This window comes from Myxocyprinus asiaticus, chromosome 12 (assembly GCF_019703515.2).
Source record: "Myxocyprinus asiaticus isolate MX2 ecotype Aquarium Trade chromosome 12, UBuf_Myxa_2, whole genome shotgun sequence".
NCBI lineage: Eukaryota > Metazoa > Chordata > Actinopteri > Cypriniformes > Catostomidae > Myxocyprinus > Myxocyprinus asiaticus.
This window is the reverse complement of record NC_059355.1, coordinates 36116349-36135643: the sequence shown is the minus strand read 5'-3', so window position 1 is coordinate 36135643 and position 19295 is coordinate 36116349. Positions and strand designations below refer to the sequence as shown.

Here is a 19295-nt window from a genome sequence, read left to right as displayed (position 1 = left end):
CAAGTGACTAATGAGCTTCTTCTTTTACTGAAGAACTAGCAAGATGTCAAACTGATCTAAATATTTTCTTCTGTGATCATACTCAGCTGCATATCATCACAAACACTGATTGTAATCCATAGTGATTCTGTCACCAAGTGTTTTTCATGCCTTTTTTTCCTACCTTAAAATGACATCGGAAAGCAGAGCCACAACAGTCTGTTTTTATTGAACGTAATTTTTTTACTCACTGAAAGCTGCATATGGACATTCGCATTCAATGGAAAGCCTCGAGGGGATAAATACACAATCATGAACTTTGACAAGATAAAGTTACTCCAGGAAATGCTTCCTAAGGGCATTTTTTACACCTTGCACATTTGCAGCATTTTTTCGAAACCTGGTGCGTTTTCTCCCTTGGTTCAGTTCGTATAGGCATAGATGAACACGGTAATCACACTCGGATCTGTAACAAAACAGATACTTTTGAGTGCAGAAATAATGCCAAAGCAACTAATGACAGATAAAAATAACCACCACGGAAATTGTACAGCTCACACCCATCTGTGTGTCGGATAATGTTTATTTGCAGTGCAGCCTCTGACTGGAATACACATTCTTTACCATGCTGTGATGTTTTGCATAACTGTGACATAAACAATACTCAAATATTTGTACCCATTTACACATTTTTTACTGGTATATCATTTTAACCGGTACTGTATATCGATGTATGAGCTAAATCTTCAACAAATAAAATGCAGCATTTTTTTAGCCCCCTGTTTCAGAATAAATCAAGCAAGCTGCAGCTCTGAAAATGCCCTAAATCACTTTATTACAAAAGTTTATGCTTATGCAATAATCATGTTATTATTTTGGCGAGCTCCACATGACAAGGATTAAGAGAGTTGTGGTGAGTTAGTATGTTTGTCACCACTCTACCATTTTGTATCAGCAAGTGTGTCATACCCTCGACTGAAGAGAGCGAGATCTTAGCAAAACAGTCTGCATGTGTGAAACCCTCAGCCAAAATCCAGTTGTTTTGAGTCTATGTATGTGGCGCTGGCTTTAGGCACTGAAAAACTGACACGTGATGCAGATATCTCCTAAAAAGTGGTCAAGCTGTACAGTTAAAAGCAGAGTCAAGGCAGTTCACTGGAAATGGAAGGTCAATTTGAGCACATTGCTTTGAGAGATAGTATTCCACAAATTGTGCTCTATTGTATTCTTTACCTTTTGGCAAATATAATAGGTCATCCAGGTATTCTTTGCATGCAGAATATTTGCATATTGTGCACAGTATACATACTGCAGACTACATGATTTCAATACTACAGGATTGCTTACAGTAGATATGAGTCAGTCAGTAAACACATGATTGTGTGATCTTCCCTCTTTCTGCGTTAGACTCTGCGAGCTGCGGGGAAGACGTACATTTTCTTTTTCATACTTGTGATCTTTGTGGGGTCGTTCTACCTGGTGAATCTGATCCTGGCTGTGGTTGCCATGGCTTATGAGGAACAGAACCAGGCCACCATGGAGGAGGCTGAACAGAAAGAGGCGGAGTTTAAAGCCATGCTGGAGCAGCTCAAGAAACAACAGGAGGAGGCACAAGTACACACACATAAGCACACATGAAAACACACAGCACAGGTGCTCGTAGCTATGTTACCCGGCTGAAAAAGACCAGCATAGTTGGTCATCAGCACTTGGGATGCTAGTATGCTTGTGTTCCCAGGAGGCTTCTAATATGATTTCTTTTAGCAAATTCTAAAAGTAAGGACACAACAGTTTCTTTTTTTTTTTTTTTACTAGTCTTTCTTACAAGGCTAATAAAACAAGCATTTGTATTAGCCTTGTGAGATACACATTTTGTGTCTAATTTTGGTGTATTATTGTGGTATAATCTATCTGGAAAAACCCGTCCCTAAATGGCATGTAAAAACAAAACAAACTTTGACTGATGGCCTTTTACATGTCAGTCAGACAGCTCTTCCTTTTTTAGTAGGTGGTACTTGGCAATAATAAGCTGCTGTGGACCAGAGACTAGCACTAACCAGAAAAAACCTAAGCTGGTCTTTTTAGCAGGGTAGTCAAGGTTTTTCCTGTGCTTTTCTTTCTTATATTCTCTCTCTTCCTCTGTTTCTCTCTTCCTTTGTCCCTCATTGCAAGGCGAATGCTATGGCAACCTCAGCAGGTACAGTAACTGAGGATGCGGTAGAGGACGACGGAGGAGGACATCTGTCCCGCAGTTCCTCTGAGGTGTCCAAGCTGAGCTCCAAGAGTGCCAAGGAGAGACGGAACAGAAAGAAAAAGTGGAGGAAAGAGCAGGAGGAGAAGGGTGACAGCGAGAAGGTGGTGAAATCAGAATCTGATGACGGCAGCAAGAGGAGCCGCTTCCGCTTCCGAGACAACAGGCTTGGGAGAAAGGCCTCAATCATGAACCAGGTGAGAGTGGGGTTATTCTTACACAAACCCACTAAAACACATGAAGATTTTTTATGTAGTTGGTCCAAATGGGCCTACAAATTGACATGACCTTCCAAAGGCTATACACTGCTTATAGTGTATCACAAGAACGATGCAATGCTTTCATTTCACACATCAAGTGGTGTATATTATGTCTCGCCTGGCAATGATTCAGGGCAATGAGTTCAATCAAGTGGAAATAATCCTTATTATATTTATTTTGGCTTTGAACAAGGAGTAAGTACACAAAGGTTAGAATTATATATGAGGTGTTGTTTGTTTATAATCACAAACTTATTCTCTTTTTTATTATTTCAACAACCAACTAGCAACCTATTTCCTTCTAATTTTATAGTAGATAGTTTCAGTTGATTGTCTATATCAAGATAAAGGCATCATTTAAAAAGACCATGCTGGTCGACCAGCTTTATCAGCAAATGTTTGTTGGTGAACAGCGTAGTTGTGCTGGTTCACCAGCTAGACCAGCCCCAAACCAGCACATACCAGGCCTGGACCAGCATGGTAATTCATGATGGTCTAAGTAGGTCTTTTCTGCAAAGCCATGAAACCAGAATGTGAGTTTTGTGGCTTCAGACCCGCAATGGTCTGTTAGTACTTCTAAAAGCTGACAAAACACATGACAAATTAGAGCAAAATGTATGACTCATCTTGCACAAGAGGGCATGTACAAAGTTTTATCCAATAAAATGTTCTCTGAATAAGACCTGCCTTTAACTTGCAATAGCATATAAATAACCTTGTTTCGTTGGTGTGTCTTCATTATGCTAAACCAAAGGCTATTGGCAATTTTTTAAAGGTTGTTTTTTGAACATTGTAGAGACTGTTGTTGAAATATGAGTGTAGAAGTTTATCATTCAATACAGCATATCAATACCACATTTCATGGAGAACTAACTTGTAGTAATTTGTACCTATAGTGGCTTTTAAACAGACTATCTGCTAAAAGAACAATGAAAAATAATGTATTTCTGCGACTGGGGTAAAATAAATAAGAAAATAACGGCACACACACTTAGGGAACCTCGAAACTACAGCAATGTAATAAAATGCTCAGAAATCAATAATATTAGTAAATATGTTACAGTAACTTCACCGGAAAACGTAGATACATCATGGTCAGTAAACATGAGTATTATTCGAACACATTTTTAAAAAGGATGTTTTCTGGGAACATATGGGCATACAGACGAAACAACATATAGAACACTTCATTCCAAAATGTATATTCACAGTGTTTTGGCAATGACATTAGTGATTTGAGCTAATCTCTATGCTTTTTCTAATACACTGATGCTTTGAAAAGTCTGTAGCTGAATTTGCGTACTGTCAGAGTATGTACTTCATTTGATAATGAACGTAATTCTCAGCAGTTAATGAAATTTCTTTAGGTACAGTATGTATATGAATAGATACATTGCTGGACATACAACGTTGTACTTTATCTGGGAACATCGGTATTGTCCCGTGACCCAAATATGTATGCCAGAGTAACAACAATTGTGAAAATAATTTATTCTGGTTTTATTAAACAAATACAATTTAACCAGAAGGAACAACTTTCTTGGTTTATATAGCACTCTGTTGACAAGAGCCGTCCGACTTCTCTACCGGTCTTTTTTTTTATTCAGCGTTTTGAAAATGTTTCTCACCCACTGTTTTATGAATACAGGACATTCTACTCTTTTTGCATGCTTTATAGTAGGGTAGTATGCATATTTGGATGTGGATGTGTGTTTTTTCTGCATTCTCTGTTACGTTGAAATAGCAAGTTTCTATAACCTCTGGTACTTCCTTATCTGGCCCAGTTCAGTCCAGCCCTGGATACTACTGTTCTGTGCTCTGTGCAGTCGCTCCCACTTTCCGCTGAGTCATCGTCCATATCACCAGGGTGATTAGACAAATTGCTTCAGCAGTACACTCAAAGATCAGAAGACGAGAAAGTGCTCTTTCCTACTGCCCATCTATCTATTGCTGTAATTCTTTCCATCTCACTCATAGTCTTGCTTTGGGCAGCAGCTTATGGATTTATGATGGTACACTTTCCTTCATGTTTCAAGGCTCTGTTAAATACTTCAGAATAGCGCAAAACTTAGTGCGCATGAGTTCTATGCCTTTCTCATTTATGATTTTAACAACTGTGTTTAACAAAGAATGTTTAGCCATTCCAAGGGCACCTGTTTTAGGCAAATTCTAGTATCTGTATGTTGTTGTGGAGATATGTGGGGAATGGCAGGGGAATGGCATACTTTCACTGGCCCTTTGAATTATTTAACCACCCACTATAAATCTTTCATCTGATGAGAGCAGTAATATACTGTGGTTAGGCAGGAAGTTATACTCTTGGGTCTTAGGCCCCGCCCTGCATATTCTGCTCATATCAGCCCCACTGTGATAATAGATAAAAGTGCCTTATTAAGCAAGCGCTGCCATTAATTGGTAGCTGGTTTCATGATAAAGTTTTTACATTGTGACCCAACATTTTACCCCTGACATGGTTGGAGTTTTCCCTCTGGATTCCTGTAGCTTTTGTGGAAAGCCTCTGTCAGAGGTTGTTATGGATATTTAAATAACTACAAAATCTCCTTAGGAATTTTCTCCTTTGTCAATGCAGCAGCAATGCGGTCTCACCGCTTTACCAGATCAACCCCCTTTTCCTGAGTGAGTGTTCGGAGTAAAATAGTCCCTGCTGAGAATGCATTTGGGCCTCTCTCTACTGTACATAGTCTGCAGTGGTCAACTGCTCCATTAGGGAGAAGGCTCTCAGGCGCACCGCAGAGAAAACGCCTGCGCTAGCAACTAGCATTCTGCATTATCAGTGAATTTCAGCAAACAGTTAGAACCCTGCAATATTAGTGGTTTCAACTAGCATCTTGGATCATCTATGAATTTCAGATGGAATGTGTATTTTAGCCAGGAGCAAGCATTCTGTATTACAATAAATGATTATTTTGGCTATATTAGCTGTAGTGTCAAAAGGATCAGGCAGCTTTACTGCTTTAGTTCTCTATATTATGAAAAAAATAGAGAAAAGTTGGCACTCTGAACTGGTGAATAGCAGAAGTGTCTGTCAGTTCGATGTTGAATTATTCACTAAATGGCTTTGTCCAGAAGTAAGTGGGCTTTTTTTTTTGTAGGTAGGGTGAACTCATGCAAATTGGGTCACTTTAGTCGTTACAGGGCAGTTTGGCAGTTGTTACCTTAGGGAGCTATTCTGATCCAATATAACCCTTAAAAATTACTTTCATTGGTGTAACTGAATATAGTCTGGATATATTCAGTCATATTGCTTCAGTCATATTAAATAACTCTCTATTCATCTCTGACTTGAATAAAAACAGTTCATTTAAAGCTGCACTACAGAACTTTGTGCTCTCTAGCGACATCTGTGTTTGAAAATTAAATTTGCAAGCAACTTGCGGAAGAACGCTTTACGTGAGATGTGATTCTGCACAGCTCTTCAGCACAGATGAATCTCATGGTTTGATGTTACTTGGATATTGCCTGTGATCTTGACTCAGATTTTCACCTGCAGAGTTATTTTCAAGGTGATATTATGTTATTCCATTCAACATTTATAACTGAAATATCACTTGCTTTGTGGAAGATAAACAACACTCTTATTTACATATTTTGAATTAATTAATTAATTTTACACTTAAAGTTGAAGTCAGAAGTTTACATACACCTTAGCCAAATACATTTAAACTTTTTTCACAACAAACGTTTTTCACAATTCCTGACATTTAATCATAGAATGCATTCCCTGTCTTAGGTCAGTTAGGATCACTACTTTATTTTAAGAATGTGAAATAGAGAATAATAGAGAGGATGATTTATTACAGCTTTTATTTCTTTCATCACATTCCCAGTGATTCAGAAGTTTACATACACTTTGTTAGTATTTGGTAGCATTGCCTTTAAATTGTTTAATGTGGGTCAGACATTTTGGGTAGCTTTCCACAAGCTTCTCACAATAAGTTGCTGGAATTTTGGCCCATTCCTCCAGACAGAATTAGTGTAACTGAGTCAGGTTTGTAGGCCTCTTTGCTCACACATGCTTTTTCAGTTCTTCCCACAAATTTCTAGTGGATTGAGGTCAGGGCTTTGTCATGGCCACTCCAATACCTTGACTTTGTTGTCCTTAAGCCATTTTGCCACAACTTTGGAGGTATGCTTGTGGTCATTGTCCATTTGGAAGACCCATTTGCAACCAAGCTTTAACTTCCTGGCTGATGTCTTGAGATGTTGCTTCAATATATCCACATAATTTTCTTTCCTCATGATGCCATCTATTTTGTGAAGTGCACCAGTCCCTCCTGCAGCAAAGCACCCCCACAACAAGATGCTGCCACCCCCATGCTTCACAGTTGGGATGGTGTTCTTCGGCTTGCAAGCCTCACCCTTTTTCTTCCAAACATAACGATTGTCATTATGGCCAAACAGTTAAATTTTTGTTTCATCAGACCAGAGGACATTTCTCCAAAAAGTAAGATCTTTGTCCCCATGTGCACTTGCTAACTGTAATCTGGCTTTTTTATGGTGGTTTTGGAGCAGTGGCTTCTTCCTTGCTGAGCAGCCTTTCAGGTTATGTCGATATAGGACTCGTTTTACTGTGGATATAGATACTTGTCTACCTGATTCCTCCAGCATCTTCACAAAGTCCTTTGCTGTTGTTCTGGGATTGTTTTGCACTTTTCGCACCAAACTACATTCATCTCTATGAGACAGAATGCGTCTCCTTCCTGAGCGGTATGATGGCTGCGTGTCCCATGGTGTTTATACTTGCGTACTACTGTTTGTACAGATGAATGTGGTACCTTCAGGCATTTGGAAATTGCTCCCAAGGATGAACCAGACTTGTGGAGGTCCACAATGTTTTTTCTGAGGTCTTGGCTGATTTCTTTTGATTTTTCCATGATGTCAAGCAAAGAGGCACTGAGTTTGAAGGTAGGCCTTAAAATAAATCCACAGGTACATCTCCAATTGACTCCAATTAGCCTATCAGAAGCTAATTGGCTAATTGCCTAAAGGCTTGACATCATTTTCCGGAATTTTCAGAGCTGCTTAAAAGCACAGTTAACTTAATGTATGTAAACTTCTGACCCACTGGAATTGTGATATAGTCAATTAAAAGTAACAGTCTGTCTGTAAACAATTGTAGGAAAAATTACTCGTGTCATGTACAAAGTAGATGTCCTAAACAACTTGCCAAAATCATAGTTTGCTAATATAAAATCTGTGGAGTGGCTAAAAAATTTGTATATAAACTTCAGACTTCAACTGTATATAGCACTTTTCTGACACTGCACTTCATGCAAGTAAACCATAATACTACAATAGTACATCTATGGAATGCACACAATAATGCTGTAAACTAAAATCATGAAACGAGGATTCAATAATGATGGGAATTAAATATACTTTATAAAACATGAAAATAATATGCAGAAATGTGCAATATAACAATAATAAAACATTTCCTTAATAATTTCTTTAGCAGTAAAGTTAAAATAGAGAGATGGTTACAAGCTAAACAGATTATTATTACTTTGCTATGAAAATCGTTTCATCATAAACAACTAGAGACAATAAATTTTAAGGGGAACTACCTTATAGTAATTTGTACCTAAAGTGGCTTTACAACAGACTATCTGCTAAAAGGACAATGGAAAGGGATGTATTTCTGCGACTAGGGTAAAGGAAATTAGAAAACAGCGGCACACACACACTTAGGGAACCTCGAAACTACAGCAATGTTATATAATATAATAATATTATTAAACATGTTACAGTAACTGGAAAACGTTGATACATAGTGATCAGTGAACACTAGTAATATCAACAAAAAAATTTTTTTAAAAGGATGTTTTTTTTTAAACATTACAATTAATTTAAGATCCAACAACCCTACCAGAAAACAAATCCAAGCATTATAGCAAGTAAACAACTTCGCCAAACAGATAACAGATAAACATCCATCCAGAATGCTGGGATACTGTCCTGAACTGTGTGACAGTGACTGACTGAACTGAACAGCATAGCTTCCCCAGCTGGAACCGTTACAGCTGGTACTTCTTTTCTGTGTTTACAGACATGATGTAAAGATGCAAAGATGAATGACATTAGCTTGAGATTTTGTGCCAAATCCGGCCTGACAGCTCAAAATTCTAATAATTTTTGTAGGCTTAATGTAGTGAATCGAGGTAAGTCAAGGTTATTTGTTTTGAATACGGATTTTTTTTTTAATGTGCTCATTTAATAATGGCATTTGGTTAATTTTTAACCAAAAAATCTTCTGTAGTGCAGCTTTAAATATAACCACATGAAGACAATTTTTAAGGTTAACTGAACTGAACTTTTTTACAATGTTTCTTCTTTTGTCATGTTTCTTCTTTTACAGTCCCTTTTGAGTATCCCTGGCTCGCCCTTCATGTCCCGCCGTAGCAGTATCTTCAGCTTCAAGGGTTCAGAGAATGAGTTTGCTGACGATGAGCACAGCACGGTGGAGGAGAGCGAAGACCGCCGCGGCTCACTCTTCGTCCCGTACAGGCGCAGCAGCTACAGCGGCTATAGCCAGGGCTCCTCGCGCATCAACCCACTGGCCCCCCACCCAGGCTGCAAGAGAAACAGCACGGTGGACTGCAATGGCGTGGTGTCTCTGATCGGGCCTGGGCCCGGACGGCTACTGCCTGAGGTGAAAATAGATAAGGCAGCTTCTGATGACAGTGTAAGGACGTCTACAGGGGGCAGGTTCAGAGTATAGGCATGACAAGATTGGCTTATTATGAATCCAGTTTAGATTTTTTTTCTCTCTTTCCCTTTTTCTCCCATCTTGATTATGTCCTTTCCTAACTTTCAATGTCTGTATTTCTCCTTTGTCTCTTCCTTCTTCACCCCTTAATGATTCATTTTCCTCCTCTTCACTTGTCTCTATTTTATTTCTCTTTTTTCACACAAGTCTTGATCAGCAATCCTAACAGTCCCCACTCCTTGCCAGCAGTCTCCCTCTGTGAATGGCATGGCCAATCAAACAATGAAATTGGGAGACCTTTCAAGGGGTCCCGTAAATACTGCCCGTTGAACATTAATGCCCATCTTTAAACTAACTTAACCTATACAAACTTTTACCTTCAACCTAATTTATAGGTTCCCACGGTCATGGAAAACCTGGAAATATCAGGGAATTTTGCAATTGTGTTCTCCAGGCCTGAAAGAATAGAAATTAATGAATCTTAGAAGTCATAGAAATTTCTATGGTTAATATACAGTACATACAGTATTTTGAGTTATGCTCTTCTGTAAAATATTTTATCACCTTGATATTGCTTTTGTTTAGAGGAAAACATACTCCCAAGCTATAACAGATTGTTCTTTTCAGTGAATCGGACAAAATGGTTATCAAATCAGTTTGAATGATTAGGTAATCATTAGGGGATGCGTCTGAATTTGAATTATGTTTTATAATTTATTTTATTTTTGTGATTCTTATTAAACTGACATTAATGCATATTTCTCATGAAATAATGTACCTATAATATTCTTTAGGTCACATTGAATCCATTCCTTTATGTCAACCACAACCTCAAATTTGTCCCCTCCTTTTTTTCTCCATATATTATCTGTTCTAACACATTTACCTGTAATTTCATAATTTATGACCCCCCCCCCCAAAAAAAAGTGGGATGCAAGAAAAAACCTATCCTAACCTTTCCAGTAACAGCATTCTGCCTCATTTCAGTTAGCATGGTGGATTGACATCCTTATACTCTCTTTACCTTCTCCTCCTGTGTGGGAAGCATGACTGTGGCCCAGTTTCCACTCAGTATGCTGTTTCAGATGTTTAACTGTACATGCAATGTTCTTATCTAACGTTCTTGGATAAGAAATCTAACATTCTTATCTGGTTGTAATGAAAGTGCAACCAGATGTGAAAGTGTAACCAGTAATGAAAAGGAACATTCAGCCAGATTTTAACATAAAAAAGAAAGAATGCCAACAATACCTAGTAAATTTATGCTCACAATACCATTTAAATTGAAAGTCCAAAGAGTTTCCTAAAGGTAGTGAAAACCGGGCCATATGTAATGTGTGAATTTTCTTCGTGCTTGTCCTTGCATGCTGATATTCTGTGGAGGACAACTAAGCTTTAGAGTTAGGCAGCTACAATTTGCAGTAATGATTGATTATCTCCAAACTCAGGTAAGTGAATAGGTGTCTCTCATTTAGAATGTTCATATCATATAGAGCTGGTTAAAAGGATAGTTCACCCAAAAATAAAAATGTTCTTGTTATTTACTCACCCTCATGTTGTTCTAAACTCATATGACTTTATTTCTTCTGTGGAACATAAAAAGAAGTATTCTGCAAAATGACAGCCTTAGTCACCATTCACTTTCATAAGATGAAAAAAAAAAGATGCAATGAATTTGAATGGTGACGGGGACATCCATTCTGCCAAACATCTCTTTTTATGTTATTATGGAAGAAAGAAAGTCACACAGGTTTGGAACAACATGTAATTTTGGGGTGAATTAGCCCTTTAAGGCTTTTAGATCTTGATCTAATGTTTAAAAGCCAGGCAAAGATGAAGTGAGGAAAGGGAATCTAACTTTTTTTTCATTCAGGGTCATGTAGGATTTTTAGAAAGCTACTGTACTTACTGTTTGATTTTGCTGAGGGAACTAGCTATTGCAGATCCATGTCTTGGGAGAATCAAATTGTTTTCTAGTGAAGCAACAGAAATGTGTCTGAAAATTAAGCAGTGGCTAAATAAAATATTAAGGTTGAGTCTGAGGTTCTGATGATATTTTGTGCTTATGTTTTTGTCAGCATGTGCATGTATGTTAGCATGGGTTTGCATGTTTTATCACCTCTAACTGTTCTTTTTCTCTTCTCAGACCACAGATGTGGAGGGGAAGAGAAAACACTCAGGTTCTCTTATGGTGTCAGTAGACCAGCTCAATACTTCCTTTAGTCGAAAAGAGCGAGCTAATAGTGCGATGACTGTCGTCACCAACACACTGGTGGAAGGTATAGTGTAATGTCTGTCACTCTGTCCTTCTCGCTGTTCATTACTTATGTATACATTTTACATAAATATTTTCATGTTTAAAGCAATAGTTTACCCAAAAATGAAAATTCTGTTATTTATTCACCGTCATTTTATGCCCGCGTCGTTTTAGTTTTGTTTATTTTTTTAATAATTTATTAGTACAGTATCTTCACTTAGATCTTTTCCATACAACAGTTCATAGTCACAAGAAGTACAATAAAAACAAAGTAAAAGTTGTATATACAACAAGTTGCTAAATTCAAGTATTTTAAAACCATATGATATCTTTGTGTAATGAACCGACCAAAATTTAAGTCATTATTCACTGATAATATCCCTATCCGCCACAGCTCTCAAATCAATTAAAGTGCATATCCTGCAGGTCGGATATCAAACCATCTCACCTGTCTTGTAACCAAATCTCATGATGTCAGACCTGCGCCATAATTGATTTGAAAGCTTGATTTTATAGGACACAATGAATTGTCGTTGTATGGAAAAGATGTGAAGATTCTGAAAATTCTTCTTTTGTGTTCCACGGACAAAACATTACAGCATATTGGTTTGAAACAACGTGAGGGTGAGTAAATAATGACAATTTTTATTTTTTAGTGAACTATCCCTTTAAAATATGGGCCTCAACATTTGTTCCCCTCCTCTCCTTTTTCTCTTTATCATCACAGAACTGGAGGAGTCTCAGAGAAAATGTCCGCCATGTTGGTATAAGTTCGCCAACATATTCTTGATATGGGAGTGTTGTCCAATCTGGATAAAAATAAAAGAGATAATGAACTTGATAGTGATGGATCCATTTGTAGACCTGGGCATCACAATATGTATTGTGCTGAACACAATCTTTATGGCCATGGAGCATTATCCAATTACTCCACACTTTGAGGAGGTGCTTTCTGTGGGAAATCTGGTAAGAGTCTTTTTTTTTTTTTTTTTTTACTTGTTTGCTGTCATAAAGACATAACCATAGTTGTACATAATGTTAATGTACATAATGTAACGTATGTATTACTTAATACATAAGCATTGGACATTAGAGGTCCAGCTACAACTGAAAGAATAACTTTCCATACAACAACCATAATGCCCAAAAATGCTATACTGTACTCTTTTGCTAACTTACACTCCTCTGATATCATTCAAACCACCAAAAAATGTCAAACTTTAAACCTCCTAATGATATTCCTTATCTTTGTACCTCAGGTGTTCACAGGTATCTTCACTACTGAAATGTTCGCAAAGCTGATTGCCATGGATCCATATTACTATTTCCAAGAGGGCTGGAATATCTTTGATGGCTTCATTGTAAGCCTGAGTTTGGTGGAGCTGGGGCTGGCTGATGTAGAGGGGCTGTCTGTGCTCAGATCCTTCAGATTGGTGCGTTCTGTGTGACCATTTCTTCTTCATGTGTGTTGGTGTACTGCATTTACAGTATTGTAGATTGTATCCATCTGTTCTTCTCTCTCATACAGCTGAGGGTGTTTAAGCTGGCTAAATCATGGCCCACTCTGAACATGCTGATAAAGATCATTGGTAACTCAGTGGGAGCTTTAGGGAACCTGACCCTGGTGCTGGCCATCATCGTCTTCATCTTTGCCGTGGTGGGCATGCAGTTGTTTGGGAAGAGCTATAAAGACTGTGTGTGTAAGATTGCTGAGAGCTGCGAGCTGCCCCGCTGGCACATGAACGACTTTTTTCACTCCTTCCTCATTGTGTTCCGGGTGCTGTGCGGAGAGTGGATTGAGACCATGTGGGATTGTATGGAGGTGGCTGGACAAACAATGTGTCTCACTGTCTTCATGATGGTGATGGTCATTGGAAACTTGGTGGTGAGTTTTAAAGTTCCTTTTCCATGCTGGTCAAGGCTGGTTTATGTTGATTAGTGTTGATTTAATGCTGGACTAGCTGGTGGACCAGCGTAGACATGGTGTTCACCAGCCAAAAAAAAAACATGCCGCTTAGACTGTGAAGTCTGTTCCAGAGCAGGTTTTGCAAAAGAGCATAGTGAGGGGGAGGGGGAGGTCTTGAGCAGCCTTTTGAACCATGAATCAACAAATGGGACACCTTATGGTCTCGTGGACTTCACAGACATTCACAAGCCAAGGCCACGAGACCCCAAGGACCGGGCCCATTATTGTCTATAGATTTAACAATATTAAGCTAAAGAAGTGATCTTTCTCTTGATCAGGTGCTGAACCTGTTCTTGGCCTTGCTGCTCAGCTCTTTCAGTGCTGATAATCTGGCAGCCACAGATGATGATGGTGAGATGAACAACCTGCAGATCTCAGTGATTCGCATCAAAAAGGGTATCGCTTGGCTGAAAATTCACGTGCGGCTCCTGGTGGCCCACATCCTGAAGAAGCAACCTCTGGAAGATGAAGACAAACCTCTTGATGACATGTATGACAAGAAACTCAACATCATTGGTAACCACACTGGAGTGGACATCAAATGTGACCTTATCTACCCCAAGAATGGTAATGGCACCACAAGTGGCATTGGCAGTAGCGTAGGAAAGTACATGATCGATGAGGAGCCCATGTCCTTCATACACAACCCCAACCTAACAGTACGGGTTCCCATCGCTGTGGGAGAGTCGGATTTCGAGAATCTCAACACAGAGGATTTCAGCAGTGAGTCAGATGTGGAAAATAGCAAAGATGTGAGTACTGAGCACAGGATGAGGGAGGGGTATGAAGGTAGACAATGATGAAAAGTGTGGAGGTACAGATTCAGTGACAAAAATGAGACAGAAAGTTGTGGGTAAGAATGAGTATTGAGTAACAAGTGAATTGATGATGTGTGGAGGTAAAGAGGAAAAAATAGGTTTGTTTTGAACTCACAGCACATGAAAACGCCACAAATTTTTGGTTTGTTCTACACTCTCAGAAAAAGAATGTATTGTCCAGATTTAAAAACAACAGACAAAAATTCTATTTGGGTGATTCTCACAAAACCTTTCAAGAAAATGTCCTGGTCCTATATTACTCCAAAATCAAATTAGAAATTATATTTTGCATATAGAAGAGGAAGCTTATTTTTAGGGCCATAAAGATTTCTGCCGTTACATTATTTTCATGACAGTTACGCACATTTTAGCACCCAAAATGTCATTACCATTTCCGCCGATAAGGGGGGACAACTAGGCCTTTTGTCCCGGGCCCGGGCTTGAAGGGGGCCCGGTTGGACTGGAGTTGGGGCCCACAGAAAGGCTGTTCCATATTGTAGAGCGCATCTAAACGTGTTCAGCGGGAGACATGGAGATAAACATGGAGACAGTACACAACAGCGAAAACGAAAGACGCCGGGGTGGCGCACATTGATGGAATAACTGTAATGCATTTAAAAATTACAGTAAAATGAAAAGAATTATCGAAAACAATTGGAATAATAAAAGCAAAATGTCTGGACGTGCTACGGTAATGAGAATTGGGGGGTAAAATAGTGCCTGAGTGTCATGAGAATAATGTCAAAATACAAAAAATCTTAATGGTCCTACAGTAAATGTAGGCTTCATTTTCTTTATACAACATATGATTTCATTTTTTGCTGTTAAATATGAACAGGACATTTTCTTTTCATGAGAATTGGCCAATTACCTTTTTATTTCTTCATATTCTTGTATTTGTCTGTTTCTACAACTTTTTGTATCTAACCATAGCAGTTAGCAGCTGCTTTCAGTGCTGAATTCACAAAGATTATAATTTTAAGTCCACAACGCTTTTAGCATCATTTCTCTTTGGAAAGAGTTGGCTTGTGTGTATGCTGGCAAAGACACAGTATCTCTTCCTGGCACAGTAAAAATTATTGTGTTCCATTACAGAAATGAACACCACATTATGCATTTCCTGAGGCTGCATTTGGGCTTCTTGATCAAAGTTTACTTATTTATAAATAAAAAGACAAACAAAGGCAGCAAAGGTCTGTAGTATACAACCTCCAAAATATGATCAGATTAGCAGATTTTATAAACCAGTTCAGTCTTGTACAAGCAAGCTAATGAGGTTAAGGAATTCTTTTTATGTGACATTTTGGCAACTAATAGCACAATATTCTGAAATGTATACATTTTTATTCATCAAAATATGAGACAGTAATTACAACCTCAAAAGTGGAAAGGGAATGATCTGATTATGGCAGTACGTGTCAATAGAGCAAAATCTAGACAAAGAGTCAGTAGTTGATTACGGACTGCAGATTACAGCAGCATAGGTGGATTAAGGCTGTGCAGGCAGTAAAGGAACGTTGAGTTGTGCTATTCCTGTGATTTATTGCCTTGCTGCTTCTGCTGAGTGCTGAGCCACTCAGCCAAAGAATAGATGCAGTCCACCGGATGATGTAATGTTTTTCCTTTGTATGTGTGTGTGTGTTTGTACACGATCAGGTGAAAAGTCATTCCTTCAAACAGCCTTTGTAATCAAGGCATGTTTTTCACTAAACCTGTTTTTCACTAAATTAACTATATTTAATCATTCTATTTAATAATTTATGGACCAATACTCTCTCTCTCTCTCTCTCTCTCTTTATATATATATATATATTTATATATTAGGGCTGTCAAACAATTAAAATATGTAATTGTGATTAATCGCATAATTGTTTGTAGTTCATCGTGATTAGTTACAATATCTTTATAAACATGAGTGGACAAAATATACTTCATCCAGATGTACCCCACCAACAGAGTTGAACAACAGAAAACATCCTAGTTGCTGTTGTAACCTCCGTTCCCTGATGGAAGGAATGAGACATTGTGTTGATGTAGTGACAGTAGGGAGTCACTCTTGGGAGCCCCAAACACCTCTGCTTTTTGAAAAAAGGCCAATGGGAATTGGTGAGTGGAATTTGCGTACCACTCCCCCGGACATACGGGTATAAAAGGAGCTGATATGCAACCACTCATTCAGGTTTTGTGCTGAGGAGCCGAGACAAGGTCCCGGCCATTTCAGCGGATAGTTCAGTGTTGTGGCAAGAGGGACACAACGTCTCGTTACAACTGTCACTCACTCAACGTTGCGTTGATGTAGTGACACTAGGGGTCCCTATACAAAACGCCACAACTAGCTGAACTGTGTTATGTGGACTGGCGGTGCGAGATGGGCAGACTGCTGTGTGCCTTGTAGCCAGTGCACCAGACCATCACGTAACCTCCCCCAATGCTATTATGAGCGTCGAACGGTCCTTTGGGAACAACTTGACTGCCCAACAAATAGGGACAGGCTAGCCCAGCTGTGGCCTCTTTTCTCTCCCCAAAAAGAGAGGAATTTGTTAACCGACTGGGGGCCATAATTGTCTACATCGGGGGGGGGGGGGGGTGTCATTCCCAAGGGGAAGACACTGCGGAGACCACACCCCGCCCAGAGAAGGGGGGGGGGTATTTTGAGTGGAAATACTTCACATGGTCTTACTGAGTCTTGTTGGAAGTATGTCATGTGGAGAATTCACATGGTAGGTCCTGCCTGAGGGGGGAGTAGTTTCTACAAACATGGTGACCGGGGGCAGAGGGGCCTCTGCCCAAGGAAGATGCAGTTTACTGACAGGGAAACGATTTAGCGGAAGATATCACATGGGGTCACCTACGGGGAACCAGCACATGTGGAGCACCTACCCAAGTACAGGGCCTAATTAGCACATGCACTGGGCTGGCAGTGAGTTTCTCTGCAAATTCGTCTGCCACAGGGCTAAGGAGGAAAGTCATCCAGGGATCACAGCTTGTGAACACGACTGGGAGTCAAAAGCGCACGTCTTCACCTCAAGGGAGGGGAAAGGCGCTATGCGCAAGTGTTACACCCAGCCAACTGTCCCGGAACTTACCTGCTCGTACCTGACAATACACGGGACGAAACCGGCTCAACCCGGAGATTGTAGAACCTTGTAAAGGTGTTGGGTGTTGCCCAGCCCACTGCTCTGCAGATGTCTGCCAAAGAGGCACCACTGGTTAGGGCCCAGGAGGCTGCTACACTCCTGGTAGAGTGAGACGGGTGGCGTCTGCTTCCGCGGGGCGGGCTGCGGTGGAGCCGGTACTGTTGCTGTTGCTGCAGGAGGACGCCCTTGGTGACGAGCAGACTGGGTGCGGGGTCTTGAGCCGCGCCGGGGCAGGATGTGCTGTATAGCCTCCATCTGCTTCTTCACCGCCGAGAACTGCTGGGCGAAGTCCACGACGGTGTCGCTGAACAGGCTGACCTGGGAAATGGGGGCGTCAAGGAACCGTGCCTTGTCAGCCTCTCTCATCTCGACCAGGTTGAGCCATAGGTGGCACTCCTGGATCACCTGGGTGGACATCGCCTGCCGAGAGACCGCGGCGTGACCTTCGTCACCCGGAGAGCGAGGTCGGTCACCGAGCGCAGCTCCTGCATCAATCCCGGGTCAGAACTACCCTCGTGCAGTTCTCTTAGCGCCTTGGCTTTGTGCACTTGCAGGAGAGCCATGGCGTGCAGGGCGGAGGCGGCCTGTCCAGTGGCACCGCAGGCCTCAGTCGCCAGAGACGACATAACCCTACAGGTGCTGGATGGGGGTCTCAGGCGGCACCACCAGGTGGCGGCGTTTTGCAGGCACAGGTGCACCGCAACCGCTGAGTATCCCCTGGCAGCCCCACCATCGAGGGTAGTGAGAGTGGAGGAGCTCAGAACCCAGGTCCAGGCAGTGAAAGGTGCCCGCCACAACCTCATGAGCTCCTCATGCACCTCCGGGAAGAAAGGTACCGGGGCGGGGTGTGGCTGTGAGTGGCGCTCCAGGCCTAGGAACAAATCGTCAGGCTGCGAAGTTTCGGGGGGGGTGGAGGGTTCCACTCCAGCCCGACACACGTAGCCACCCGGGCAAGCATGGCTGCCAGCTGCTTGTCAGGCTGCAACATACGAGTCCTCAGCATCAGACTGGACAGCCCGCTCTCCGATGCTGTAATCGAGAGCTCATCCACTTTGCGAGCGCCGAAACGAGATCGCGAACTCACCCTGAGACGAGCCAGCGGTCTCATCCCAGCAGGGCAAACAAGCATACTGGGGAATGGGTGGTCCATGGGGAGTTACTCAGTGGAGTGGCTCCCATTAGGGTCCCCAAATCACCCCCAGTGCTAACCGACATGGCCTCAAATCCGTAGGTAGAAGGACCGAGGCGTGGAGCTGCTGGGGTAGTCTTTCCCTCTAACGCAGGAAAAACCACGACCGCAATGTTGCCATGGTCACGCTCTCGCAGTGAGAACATGACCCATCCATGAAAGCTGTCTCTGCGTGGACAGTGCCCATGCACGTAAGACCGCGATCGTGGCCATCGGAAGCAGAGAGGTAACGATCGCAACCAGGAAATACACACAAATGGAGAGGCATCTTTAAAAAGATGCTCTCCATTAATGCCACTCTTTTAAGAAGGGAAAATATACTCTTTTGAAGAATATACTCTTTTAGCTGCTGAAGCGCCCAGGAGCGTTCTCTGCACTTCACCAGTGCAAGAGGGGGAGAAGCTGCTGTAATGCACCGTAAATCCAACAGCTTTTCGAGGTGAATGGATCGGCAGAGTAATTCAGCTCGCTGAACACAATCGCTCGGGTCCGAAGAGAAAATCTGAATGAGTGGTTGCATACCAGCTCCTTTTATACCAGTATGTCCGGGGGAGCGGCATGCAAATTCCACTCGCCAATTACCATTGACCTTTTTTCAAAAAGAAGAGGTGTTTGGGGCTCCCAAGAGTGACCCCTAGTGTCACTACATCGACACAACTTCAAGTGAGTGACAGATAGGGAATGAACACAGCACAACTCAATTCAAAG

General features: G+C 41.0%; 1 protein-coding gene across 1 annotated transcript in view; it reads left to right on the top strand.

The window, feature by feature from the left end:
• scn8ab (sodium channel, voltage gated, type VIII, alpha subunit b) overlaps positions 1-19295 on the top strand; it is a 99933-nt gene that overhangs the window by 46213 nt on the left and 34425 nt on the right. The window contains exons 10-17 of the mRNA XM_051711323.1: positions 1387-1593; positions 2152-2427; positions 8870-9196; positions 11367-11499; positions 12205-12443; positions 12737-12910; positions 13006-13362; positions 13722-14195. Coding sequence (XP_051567283.1) covers positions 1387-1593; positions 2152-2427; positions 8870-9196; positions 11367-11499; positions 12205-12443; positions 12737-12910; positions 13006-13362; positions 13722-14195 — 2187 coding nt within the window. The remainder of the gene's footprint in view (positions 1-1386; positions 1594-2151; positions 2428-8869; positions 9197-11366; positions 11500-12204; positions 12444-12736; positions 12911-13005; positions 13363-13721; positions 14196-19295) is intronic.